This window comes from Rhipicephalus microplus, chromosome X (genome assembly GCF_043290135.1).
Source record: "Rhipicephalus microplus isolate Deutch F79 chromosome X, USDA_Rmic, whole genome shotgun sequence".
Lineage (NCBI taxonomy): Eukaryota > Metazoa > Arthropoda > Arachnida > Ixodida > Ixodidae > Rhipicephalus > Rhipicephalus microplus.
Genome location: NC_134710.1, coordinates 41,324,170 through 41,336,337, shown reverse-complemented (window position 1 = coordinate 41,336,337; position 12,168 = coordinate 41,324,170). Strand labels below are relative to the sequence as shown.

The 12,168-nt window shown below is 45.6% G+C and overlaps 1 protein-coding gene across 1 annotated transcript in view; it reads right to left on the bottom strand.

Moving 5' to 3' along the window:
- Nucleotides 1-1,414: 1,414 nt before the first annotated feature.
- Syx18 (syntaxin 18) overlaps nucleotides 1,415-12,168 on the bottom strand; it is a 42,231-nt gene continuing 31,477 nt past the window's right edge. The window contains exons 9-10 of the mRNA XM_037426855.2: nucleotides 1,626-1,706; nucleotides 1,415-1,558 (exon numbers count right to left, since the gene is read on the bottom strand). Of these exons, the coding sequence (XP_037282752.1) occupies nucleotides 1,463-1,558; nucleotides 1,626-1,706 (177 nt within the window). The 3' untranslated portion in view covers nucleotides 1,415-1,462. The remainder of the gene's footprint in view (nucleotides 1,559-1,625; nucleotides 1,707-12,168) is intronic.

Below are 12,168 nucleotides of genomic sequence, written 5' to 3'. Positions count from 1 at the left end.
GACGAAGCTATATGACTGGTGCAAACATGATAATCATGAGAAGCGTGTCATGCAAGAACATGACTACATGCCACACTCATGATGCACTTGCGGCTGTTTCACTAGCTTCTCACATACCAAATTTGGCATTACGGGACGTGAATGAATGCTGAAGGTATATGACTGGTGCAAACATGACAGTCATGAGATGCGTGTCATGTAAGAACATGACTACATGCCACGCTCATGATGCGCTCACGGCCGTTTCGCTAGCTTCACATATACTAAATTTGGTATTACGTGACGTGAATAGACGATGAAAGTAAATGACACGTCCAAAAATGGTAATCATAACATGGAAGTCGTGTACGGCATAATTTGCGTCCGTCTCATAACATTGTGCTTCACATATTAACGATTCCCACTGTGTGTGAAATTTGCCAATTTTTTCTTTCCTTTTTTTTTATGTCTCGTCACAGCCCTGTGTAAGTGTATTTCTTATAACTTTCTGTCCTGTCTAGACGCACTGTTTCACAATCAGCACCAGTTCATCTATGTCAGGAAATAGAAACATATTGCAACTGAAGTCTTTAAAAGAACACCACTGGCTGCGTGAGACGAGTTGACTCCTTTACAAAAAAAAAGAAAAGAAAAACTTATTACAGTGGAATACACATTGAGCACAGAAGACACTGATGTTACAGATACATTTAGCTTGTTGCCTTTTAATAAAATCGATCCCTGTGGTGCCTCAAACTCTGACATACCAAAACAGTAGTGCAAGCACTACATGGTATGCATTGGGAAAAATCCCTGACGTAGGCTTACCAAAATCCGTGTGTAAGAACCAAGTTCTCTTAATTTTTTATACGTATCGCACAGTAGTTACCTGCCGTTACGCTTCCCCTTTCCAGTTTGTCTAATGCTTTATATGCTAATATTGGTGAAGATTTTCCCCACGTAAGAACTTGAGACATTGTCTGCTATGTTTTAACGATATATTTACACACAAAAAGTTTTGCTCATTATTGGTTACAATATAGCATAACAGCATAGCAGAAAAGAGGTTAGATGCTCTAGTGTTATTTCACAGTGCAGTCATGTATCCTGCAGCGTCACCTATGCCACTTGAGAAATAGTCTTCCACTTCATCAATACATAACACTGACTATTACAGGCCTAATACTTGCCTGCACTTTAATTAAAAGAATGGCGCCGTGGAGATGATGGGATTCTAGCTTGCACGATATGTGCAGTGAAAAATCACAACACTAGCTCAACTGCTTCAAAAAGTACAAGCAAGTAGGGCGAACCTCAGATGTGCCAGTAAAAATCTAGCTGCACAAGAACAAATTGTTTTCTCACCTTTTTTTTTACAGACATAAATGCATAGTGCAAAAAACTAAATAATTTAATATAGGTAATGAAAACCTCCTTATGTATCAAATATTTTATTCACAGAAAGAAATGACTGAAAATAACATTATGGATTGTACCAGTCAAGAAAAAGAAGTGAAAATGACATCACCAAGAGGAAAAACAGGACTGATATCCTAACGCCAGCATTATTTTTCATTGTCTGAAACAAAACAAATTGAACCATATCAGCTGACATCAAAAGTGAGCACACAACCAGCAAGACATACCTGACGTAGTAGCTCATTGCCATCCTTCACATTTTCGGTAGCACCACCAAGCGTATAAGAAATGCGCTCCATTTCCTGATCCTGAATGCAGAACAAAGACACAATGAGAAATCTCGGCAGAAAGAAAACTCACAAGAATAACATCCACATGACATACCTTACTAGAAAACAAGATGGAAAGAAAGTTCCCCATAGCGATGCTATACTTATACTGGTGTGCATACTTCACAGTGTATTTTTCAGAAAACATAAAATTGAAAACCTCCAACAAAAATAAAAAATGGGGAACATTTTGCATGCCATAGCTCAATAGAATGTCCATTTTTACACATTTTATGGATGGTCACCAGTAACCTGGGCAAGGCGATAACTCCGCAAGTCTGAGCATGAATGAGTGCAAGCAGTTTCTTAAAATCTAGTTAACATGTTTGACAGCAGGATTGACTTCCTCGCTGGTTAGTATAACAAAATTTGATAAAAATGTGATGCTTCTTGCGAGTTATCTGAATGCTGTGCTTTTCTTACTCGTCATGTACGAGATGAGGCCAACGAGTGGCAAACCCGAAAAATAGAAGGGCAAAAAAGTTGCAAGGTAGCAACAAGTCCTAGAAGATCTCCATGTTTCTAACCAGCCATTCACAGAAGGCCTCCTTACTTAACGATGACAGGAAATTTGGTCCCTTCTGCCCAAGGACCGAGTGGTATGTCATCAGCTTGCAGTTTCTTGCATGTTATAGAGCTTTCCACATGTTCATGTGCATAGCCAGATAAATTTCATGGCACAATGAAGCAGCATTCAGCAATGCGAGAGATTTTGCTAATTCAAGACTACGGATGTGCACTGGTAAACTAAAAAGAACAGGGCACTTTCAATGAGTGAATGCAAAACAACAAAAACATTTGAGGTCCCTTAAGCTTTGCCTTTAAGAGTTGAACGTGATAACCAAATCCTGTTCTTAGTGTGTACTTCAACCACCTAGTGCCTACTTTTTATTGAATGATGTCACTCGAAAAGTTTAAAATGTAGATTACTACAATGTAATGATAAAGTTAAAAGTGTCTTGCATAAGTTAAACTTCCACATATGGTTGCATTCTATGTAATGGGCAGCATACTTTTAGACCATGAGCAGGTATGCGGTGAAATGTTTTCAAACTTGCTATGCACCCACAACGTGGTTTTAAAAGAGCATTGACATCAAATTTCAAAATCGAGATGTGCCCTTCATTTGATTGCTCGGTGTGCGTAGGTCCTCTTGGTCAAATTTGAATTGCGTTTGCCACGTGGAAGTTATTTTATTTCGATGGCAAACAGTGTATGAGAGCTCGATGAAAAATGAAGTGCCCCTGGGACGTCAACACTAGTACTACGTGTTCGATGTGATACATTCCACGCATACCACCCTGAGTGATGATGCACTAGTAGCGATGACATCTAGGGTCCGAGTGTTCTTATCTTGGTGCCGACAGGCACCGAAGCCTGAAAATGGACTCACTCGTCATGCCTGATCTTCGTCACACCGCTTTGCATGATTTCATAAAATTACCAAAATGCAAACCACCCATAAAATATCGGTGAAAAAAAAAGAGCATCATTCAACGTGTGCTCGTCAGTCAGGGCGTCAGGCAACCGTTGTGAGTTGCAGTCATCTGGTTCAAGGTGCAGAAAAAGCACAATGAGGGTGTCTTTTCATTACCCATATCTTACACGCCAACACGACCACAAGCTATCGAAGTGGAGTAGCATATATAAAGATACAATCACGAACAAGCAACATGTAGGTATCGTTAACAGTGAATTTTTTAGTTCAGCCGTAGACTTCTTTGCATGCGCGTAATACCGAGCTACTGCCGTCGCCACCGTGAGAGGCCGGATAGGCGGAGCCATCTAGAAGTGCAAAGAACCTGGCAGCAGGGAACGTATTTTATTTCTCCACTGCTGCACTTCCCTTGTACCTTTCTTTCACTGACCCCTTTGCTTACACCTGAATGCTGTGCACGCCACACACACCAATATAACTAATTTAGACACACGGAAGCATGCATCCTCGGGCACCTCCTTATTGCTGCTTGGAACAGCATTCATTTTGGAATTGCTATTCTGCAAAAGGTCAATCGATGCAAAAATGATTCGCGCCGTTGTAAATCGTGGCGATTCCAAGCTCCAGACTGTAGTATTCGACCCTAGTTGATATTTTGTATGGCGACGACAGCACTGCAGGTGACAAGGCATGAGTGAATGTGTGCGCCTAGCAGACGATATGTTTGTGGAGCAGCTTAGCCTTACGTCACTCTTTTCTGTGGAGAAGTAGTCAGCTGTGGCGCGGTCTGGAGCTGACCGCAAGGTAGCGTTCCCAGCGTTAAAAATGGTGGGAATGCCGGCTGTTTTGAATCGTGCTAAATACCAGTGATATAAATCAATAAAAGTTATAGTTATTCATCCCTCAGTTCCGTTATAAGTCGCGAATTGCTTCTAGGGGGTCCATAGCTACTCGACACAAAAATCTTGACATGAGTAAATATAATGCCAGGGCTCCTTTAAGGGAATATACCCACATTAACATGCGTGTGGCTTTAAAGCATGAATTCATTATAATAATCGCATGTTCTTACACCGGATAGCAATGTGCACTTGTACCATGCAATATTACTGCAATATAACACGTATTGTGAGACCTATATACAGGACGCCTGTATTTTGCATAGCATAAAAGTTATTTTCCCTGGATTTCCAAAGAGAGGAAGTTATATTAACTGTATCTTCAAGCAGACAAATGGCTGTATAATAGAACACCTGCTTGCCATGCCAACAGCCTGGGTTCGATCCTCACTCAGGCCCGGAAGTTTTTTTTACATTTATTTTGTTTGCATTTGTACAAATTTTTGAATCGTGCACAAGACATTGATTTATCGCTAACAAGCAAAAATGCCTGCACTGACACCAATGCCAATATTACTGCGAAACGAGCTCTTTAACGCTATCCTGGAAAAAAAAAATGTAATTACAGTCTTTTCCTGCATTTTGTCTACACATGCCGGAATTTCGTCCAAACATGTAAATCTAGCCTAATATGCAGGGCTAATAAGCTGCCTACATCACAAAGTATAGAATACCTGCAATAAGATCGGAAGCTTTTTCCAACAATGTGCTGGGCTCAGGCCAGGAATTTGTGAGAGTTTATCCCCCCATGCACAGCCCCGGTCCTGAGATGTTACTTACCTCGCCCATCCCAGCCCAACCAATATGCCAGCATACTGTCAAAATGGACTTGTTTTGAAATTGCAATAACCAATATAAGTATGCAAAAATTCAGCAATTCAGCAAATGCAAAGCAGCTTCAGACTGGAAAGGTACAACATATACACTTTATCTGTAACATGTTGTGCTTGATTTTTTGCAAATACTACAGTCCTGCGAATCATTAAAGGGGGAAAAGTTGTGGGGTCTCAAAATGGAGAGTGAGTGCCAAGCTCTTGGAGTAAACGGACGCAGTAGACATGATCAGAACAAACCCAACAACACATACATTTAACTGCTTTTGATCGACGGTATCATCAGCCGAATTATTATAACATCAATCATGATAAACACGATTGATGCCTTACACAATATTAAACAACACTCAACAACATGACAAACAAGGCGGTGTCGCTAACGCCTGACTCACCACGTGGGCCCACCACAGACGGCCCGCGATGCCGTCGACGGCAGACCCAACGCTGGAGGCAACAGTTCACGCTACCGCCCCACGCCAAAAAAGACCAGCTTATTTCTTGTGCACCGCCACCAAGGCTTTCCGCCAGGCGTCGCCACTGGTGCTAACGTTTTCAAACCATGATGATGATGATGATGGTGGCAGTAACCGCTCACAAGCACAATGCCACCTACCAATCAATACGAAACACAGGCACTACGAGGCGCGAACAACCTTACAGGGGGTGTCAGCACCCCCCCATCCCCCAACCTTAATTCAAATCATAACCCCCCCTCCCCCAAAAATAAACACAACATAATCAGCTACACAAGCTCTAACAAAAGATGACAACACATGTCCCTAAAGAATGTCCATGCACGACGACACCGCCGCCGATCGACACTGCTGCACTGTCTGGCTCGACGACTGCACCTCAATACTGGTCCCCGCAACAGCAACGTTGCTGTTGGTGCGACGAACCGTCACTCGCGCCGACACATCTTCCGGTTGCAAACAGCACTCACGAGGGCGCCGGACTGCAGGCATATCTATCGCCTGACCTCAAGACTGCATTACTGGCCATCGGCGCTGACAATGTGCAGAAGACAGCCAGCCGCGGGTTTCATCCCTCCCACCGCGAACATTCGAAACACAAAGAACAATGCAGTAGGGCAAAGGGAAGGGAGCTTCGGGCTCCTCGCCCACATGGTACGATGATCAGTACTGCTAGCTAATACACCGGCGGCGTCCAAGACGCCCAGCTAAAATAAAGTAAAGGTCACTCTTCTAACAAGTGCATCGCAAGATAAAAAGAAGTGAGGGAAGCAGAGTGCAACACCTCAACGCCACGATTTGCCTAGTTGTGTGACACGCGGCTGCGCAGAGCCTTAGGCCTAATGAGTCGCTCGACAACAACTGGCATCCACCGAGCTCCAAGCCTAGGTGCAGAAGAAGCAGCCGCAAGGAGACATCCACTCTGTAAGGTTGCCCTATCGCTCGCTGCACACAGCACCTTACCGAGCGATGGGCATCCACCGTCCCGGACAGTGTCATGACGCCCCGGCATCGAGCCGCAAGACACAACAGCATCGGCGTCCGACTCCCCAAGTCCAAAGAGATAGAAGTAACTACTTACAGTAAATCGGACCACCCACGAGGCTTCCGTACTCACTCGCTTCGGGCTTGGCCTACAATCCACGTGCTCTAAGCTTTGCTCACCCCAGCATGCAAACCACATGGCTCTCGTAACAACTGAACGACATCCTTTAAAACCAACCACAGCAACAAAAAAAACACTTGCGAGCAGAAAAAAATTGAAAACTCAATGTGCCGACAAACTCAAACACATCACAACAACCGATATCATCGCGCTCAACAAAACACACTTTGCTACTTTGTGAAGAGCTGGGAATTAAGTTTGGAGAGAAGAGAGAGAGTCACAGCTGATTAAGGCTATTCAGGAATGCGGGGCAGAGGATGACAAAATTGAGGAGCGCTGGGAAGAGGTATAAAAGAACAAACGATGGGCTGAGGAAGACAAGATAAATGAAAAAATACGATTGGCTTTAGCAATTTATCAGGCATCAAATAACCCGAATAACGAGAGAGCACCCTCCGATGTGAAAAAGAAAGGCAGTCCTCCCAAGTCGACGTCTACAGTGAGCCACTCAGAAGATCGAAAGAAACAAAAAACATTTAAGGCTAGGAAGCCTGTTGTATGCCACCATTGCAAAGATCCAGGTCACATTGCAATCGGCTGCCGAAAACCTAGGAATGTTCTCTGTTTTGTGGACAGCAGCGACAATAATCTGGAACAATTGGGTCTCCATGTTCAGGAGTCCGTTGTGAATAAAACGTTGCGTGATGTACCACCGGACTCAGCCACAGTACTCAATGATGTTGATCCCTACTCCATGAAAAATGAGGTGACCACAGGAGAATGCACATGCATACGACAATTAGTTGAAAATAAAACTGTGTGCTTGCCGTTAGCCTGCGTTGAGAGTAAGGGACTGTTCAGACTGCTCGCAACAGAAACTGTGGTGTCCCAAAACCTAGCCGGGCATCATCCCTCTCAGAATGACGCGGATGTGCTCTTGAGAGGCCTTTGTTTTGGTGACGAATCGGCGACAGCTCTGACACCTCTGATGGCCTGTGAGTCTGCTCATGAGGTTCTGGAAGCAGAAAGTGCTAATGAAGTAGACTGTAAAAGTCCCAATGATGAGGCACTTAGCTTATCACGAGAGGGAGAGGCACTTAACGAAGCGCGAGGTGATGACTCTCATCGAGGAGAGACATCTGATGGCAAACCAGCTGGTTTAGCAAGTGTTGATTGTAGCGTTTTTTCGAAAGTGCACACAGCTAGAAATAACGCCTAGGATAAGCCAGTTGAGTCGCCTGGAGTTTTGCGCAATGTACTTCCGAGTATTATTGCAGAGTTGGTGAGCGTTTTGTGCTGCCCCGAAAGAACGCGCTGGCGAAAGCGAAGAGAGAACGCGAAGGGTCGAAGTTGCCTCAAGCAGAGGCCAGAAATCCCGTGAAAACGGGCTGGAAATCAAAAGTTGACGGCCCCCTGAAATCGAGATTGATTGTGAAGGGTGTCACAAAGGCAAAGAAACTCAGACGTCCAAGTGGCCACCTGGTCTCATCGCCTTCAGCGTAGAATAAACAGCTGAGCAGAACAATGAGGCGCATTCTTGGGAATGACGAAATCCCTCTCCCTTCACGGCAAAGGGTAACCACTTGACCGGGTGGTGAACAAGGAACAAAGGGGGGCCGGGGAACAAAGGTCGCCGCCACTCAGTGCTTCGGTAGTTTCGGACCGGCTGGCTCTGTGCCCCTCCATCGCGATCTGGCCTATCGACAGCTGTCGTATGCACGTCCCCTGAGAGCCCGTCTCCAATGGTTCCCCTTAATGCTTCGGACAGTTTAAGGATGCCAAGGATTTCTTTCGTAACCACTTTTGAATTGTTTTACCTTTAATGTTTTCATGTCTGCCGATGAGCAAGGATTATGTCGATTTTGGAAAGTTTTATTTTTTTCCTCATCTTAACAGCAGACATTGCGAGATTTATTAATTTGATTACATTTAGAAAATACTTGTGCTCGAGAAGAGGGCTTTTGAGCTGAGTTAAACAGAGAAGAAGGCTGAATAATAGCCTCTGTTTAAACCTTCTGTTTTTGCATTGTAGCGTAGGTTTTTGTTTCTCTGTTTGTTTTATATTATACGCGCAAGCTTGCTTTTGGAGTTTACTTATGCCGTGAGAAGCATTTTTGATTAATTACTTCCTTTCGTTTTTGTGTTGCCCGTAGCCACTGTGTGCCTTAAAAGCTGTGAATCTCTCTGGGGAATGATACTAAACGTCAGGCTGTTGATTTCCTTTGCACGTAGTAGGTCTGAGTTTGTTATGGCTTCGTGATCTGATTCTTGATTTTCACGAGTGAGCGCACCAATTGTAAGTTTCTAGAGAGTTTTACCAGAACTGTAACCTGACATTTTTCGAGGTCAGTTGAGTGCTCTCTGTTTCTTATACCTCGGGTCTTGCGTGGTTCGTTTCTGGCATTTGCTAGCCATGGCTCAGGTCCAGACATTGGTATAGACTGTATCAATGTCTACAAAAGAGCAGATCTGCAGTCTCTGCGGAGTGCTTTGGTGCTTGTTATGCCTGGGAGTCCACACCGAACGTCCATGCGTCTGAAAAAGGCAATCTATGTCAAGGCCAGCACGCGAGCCCGCCTGACGCGAACAACTCAACGGTGTCATCACGCGGCGGCGCCGATCTGTCGCGCACGCACAGCGAGCCACCTCAGGCCACGAGCCCGTTTCAGCAATAGGTGCCTTTCAGTCTGGCGAGTCTTACGCAATGCGTGGCGGCGTCACTCGTCCTTGGGTGCAGCCATGTGCAGCGGCTCCGGATTTGATGAGAATGACGCCGCCCAGCGGCGACCCCATTAGAGGATTCTGACCTCACGACCAGCAGCGCTTCTGGTTGGACATTTGGTTACTCAAAGAATCCACCCGGTGCATATAAAAAGAAGCCCTGCAGCACGTCACGAGCAGTTGACTCATGTGTCAGAAAAGAGAGCTCGGCTCTTTGATTCTCTAAACTGTCGGCCCCAGTGCCAAATTTGTAACGCCTTTATTTCTTTGCTGTACATAAACCTTGTTAACTCACCATCGTCTCCTCCGCTCGTCTATCAGCTCTGCGCAGAAACAGTCGCGAGCCGAGAAACCTACTCTACCAAATGGCTGGTGACCTTCCCAGCGGAATTCGAAGCAGTGGCGCCTTCGGCACCATGTTGGCGTCGCCGTCTTTCGTAACAGTGGTTGGCAGCTGCGGGATCGGCTGGCGTCAGCGACATTGATGCGGTGAGTGCCTGATGTTTTCCCCTCAGTTCACTAGACTACTCTAGCTCAAGTTATAGTAGTTTAGAGAAGGGCTGTGTGAAGCATTAGAGTGAGTTTTGATCGTTTCAAGCAAAGTCGAAGTGCTTTGAAACCAAAGTTAATGCGGAAGGGGTAAACACGGGAGTGTTAAAAATTGCTTATAGTGGGTACGGCAAGTAGATCCTTAACAGGGGCAAACAGCAAGAGGTTAGTGTGAACGATGGAGAACATTAAAGTGAAGGAACTCATCGAAACTTGTGAGAAACTCAGCATTATCTTGGGCCGTGCGAAACGAAAGCAAGCGGTCCTTGAGATCATGAAGAATGGGGGAGTGTCGGCTGAGGAAGTCGATGAGGCCTGGATTGATATCAAAGCACACCGCGAGGAGGCTGAAAGGCAAGAAGTTCGCGAACGTGAAGAAGCTGAAAGGCAAGAACGTCGTGAGGAGGCCGTGAGACAGGAGCGCCTTGAATTGAAACGAATAAAATTGGCAATCCTACAGTGTTCGCAGGGGCCTAGCATAACTTCTGCGACAGTTCAGGTCAGCGGTCAGAGAATTCACGACCAACTGCCGCCGTTCGTAGTAGGCGAAGACATGGCGAAGTATCTCGTCAAGTTTGAACACGTCTGTGAGCAAAATTCTTTGGAGCGGTCTCTTTGGGCGCAGAACCTGTTAGCTCTTCTTTCCGGCGAAGTGTCCGACGCAATAACTTGCTTGTCGAGGGAAGCGTTTGAGAGCTATGACGAGGTTAAGAAGGTGCTCTTGAGACGTTATAAGTTGTCACCCGAGGCTTTCAGACAAAGGTTCCGGTATGCTAAAAAGGGGAATGAGTCACACGTTGACTTCGCGTTTCGTCTTAAAGCCGATTTAATTGAATGGCTTAAGGGCGAAGGTGTTTCTGACGATCGCGATAAAGTAGTGGAATGCATTGCATTGGAGCAATTCTACCGCTGCATCGAGGAGGATGTCAAGTTTTGGCTGCAGGACAAACTTGGTAAAGTACAGCTAAACAAGGCAGCAGAGTTAGCTGAGGAGTATTATACTGACCAAAAGTTTCATAGCAGGGCAGTGCACGTTAAAAAATATGAAAAGAAAGAGGGCTTTTAAAAAAATTGATCAACGAAAACCCCCTCCGCACTGTAATTTCAAGAAGGATCCGTCTCTTACGAAGGACACTGTAGGGGAAGGGCAAACAGAAGCGGAGAAATCGAGTGCAGTTCCTAAACAGCGCACTGATACCACACGGGCGTTTGAATCACAGAAGCCGCTAATCTGCTACAACTGCAAAAAGGAAGGGCACATCGCGATAAACTGTAAGCAAAAGTTTGCTTTTGCAACAATCTGAGAATCGGAAAAGAACATGCGGTTGTTAGAGCCATATCTCCAAGAAATTAGTGTGAATGGGAAAACGTGTCAAGCACTTCGAGACTCAGTGGCAACCACGGACGTTGTCCATCCTTCATTGGTGTTTCCGGATGACTTTACAGGAGAATGCGCGTGGATCAGGCAAGTCGCCGAGAAGCAGAGTGCTTGCTTACCAATCGCTACGGTTGTCATTGAAGGCCCGTTCGGTAAGCTTCGCGCCGAAGCGGCTGTGTCTGCCACGCTTCACGATCGTTTTCTTTATCTTTTCTCTAACAACTCAGAGGAGCATCTCAAAGAGCAGAGTAAATCGCTCTTCTCCAACTTAGCGTACATGGCCCTCACGCGATCTCAAGCGCGGAAGTTTTTGCAGGAGCTTGATCTTGTTCAATGTAGTGAAGCATCAAGTGACCTTGGCGGCGAGTCGACGAAACCTGAAATTCTCTGTGCGAGTCATGTGAGCAGTCACTCGAGCGGCCCCTCGCCGAAGCGACTGGCGCGGTTTCCATAGCAGGAGGAGACGACAAGGAGCCATTGAGTCAGAGCGAGAAGGGTGCAACGCTCTCGCCTGTAGCGGAAAGTTGGAGTGAGCTGTCGATGGTTGATCGAGAAACGCTCATTCGAGAGCAGTGTGAGGACCTCTCGATTAAAGTGCTAATGGAAAGCGTAAACTTGGGAAAAAAGAAAAAGAATGTTTCTTTTTTTGAGAAAGCAGGGCTCCTGTATCAGGGCTACACAAATGCGTAAGGTCGCAAGTATGAGCAGCTTTTTTTGCCACAAAAGTATCGTCGCCAACTATTGGAACTAGCGCATGAAAACGCATGGGCAGGGCATCTCGGCATAAAATAGACCAAGGCTAGAGTTTCACTTGAGTTTTATTGGCCGAAATGCTGGAAGGATATCGAAGACTTTGTACGCTCATGCGACACTTGTCAGAGAGCGGGGAAATCCACGGACAAGTGGAAGGCACCCATGAAGCTTGTGCCGATTATCACAGAACCTTTTCGGCGCCTAGTAATTGATATCGTCGGGCCATTGCCAGAGTCAGGGCAAGGTTGTCGGTACATCCTGACGGCTCTCTGTGTAGCCACAAAATTTC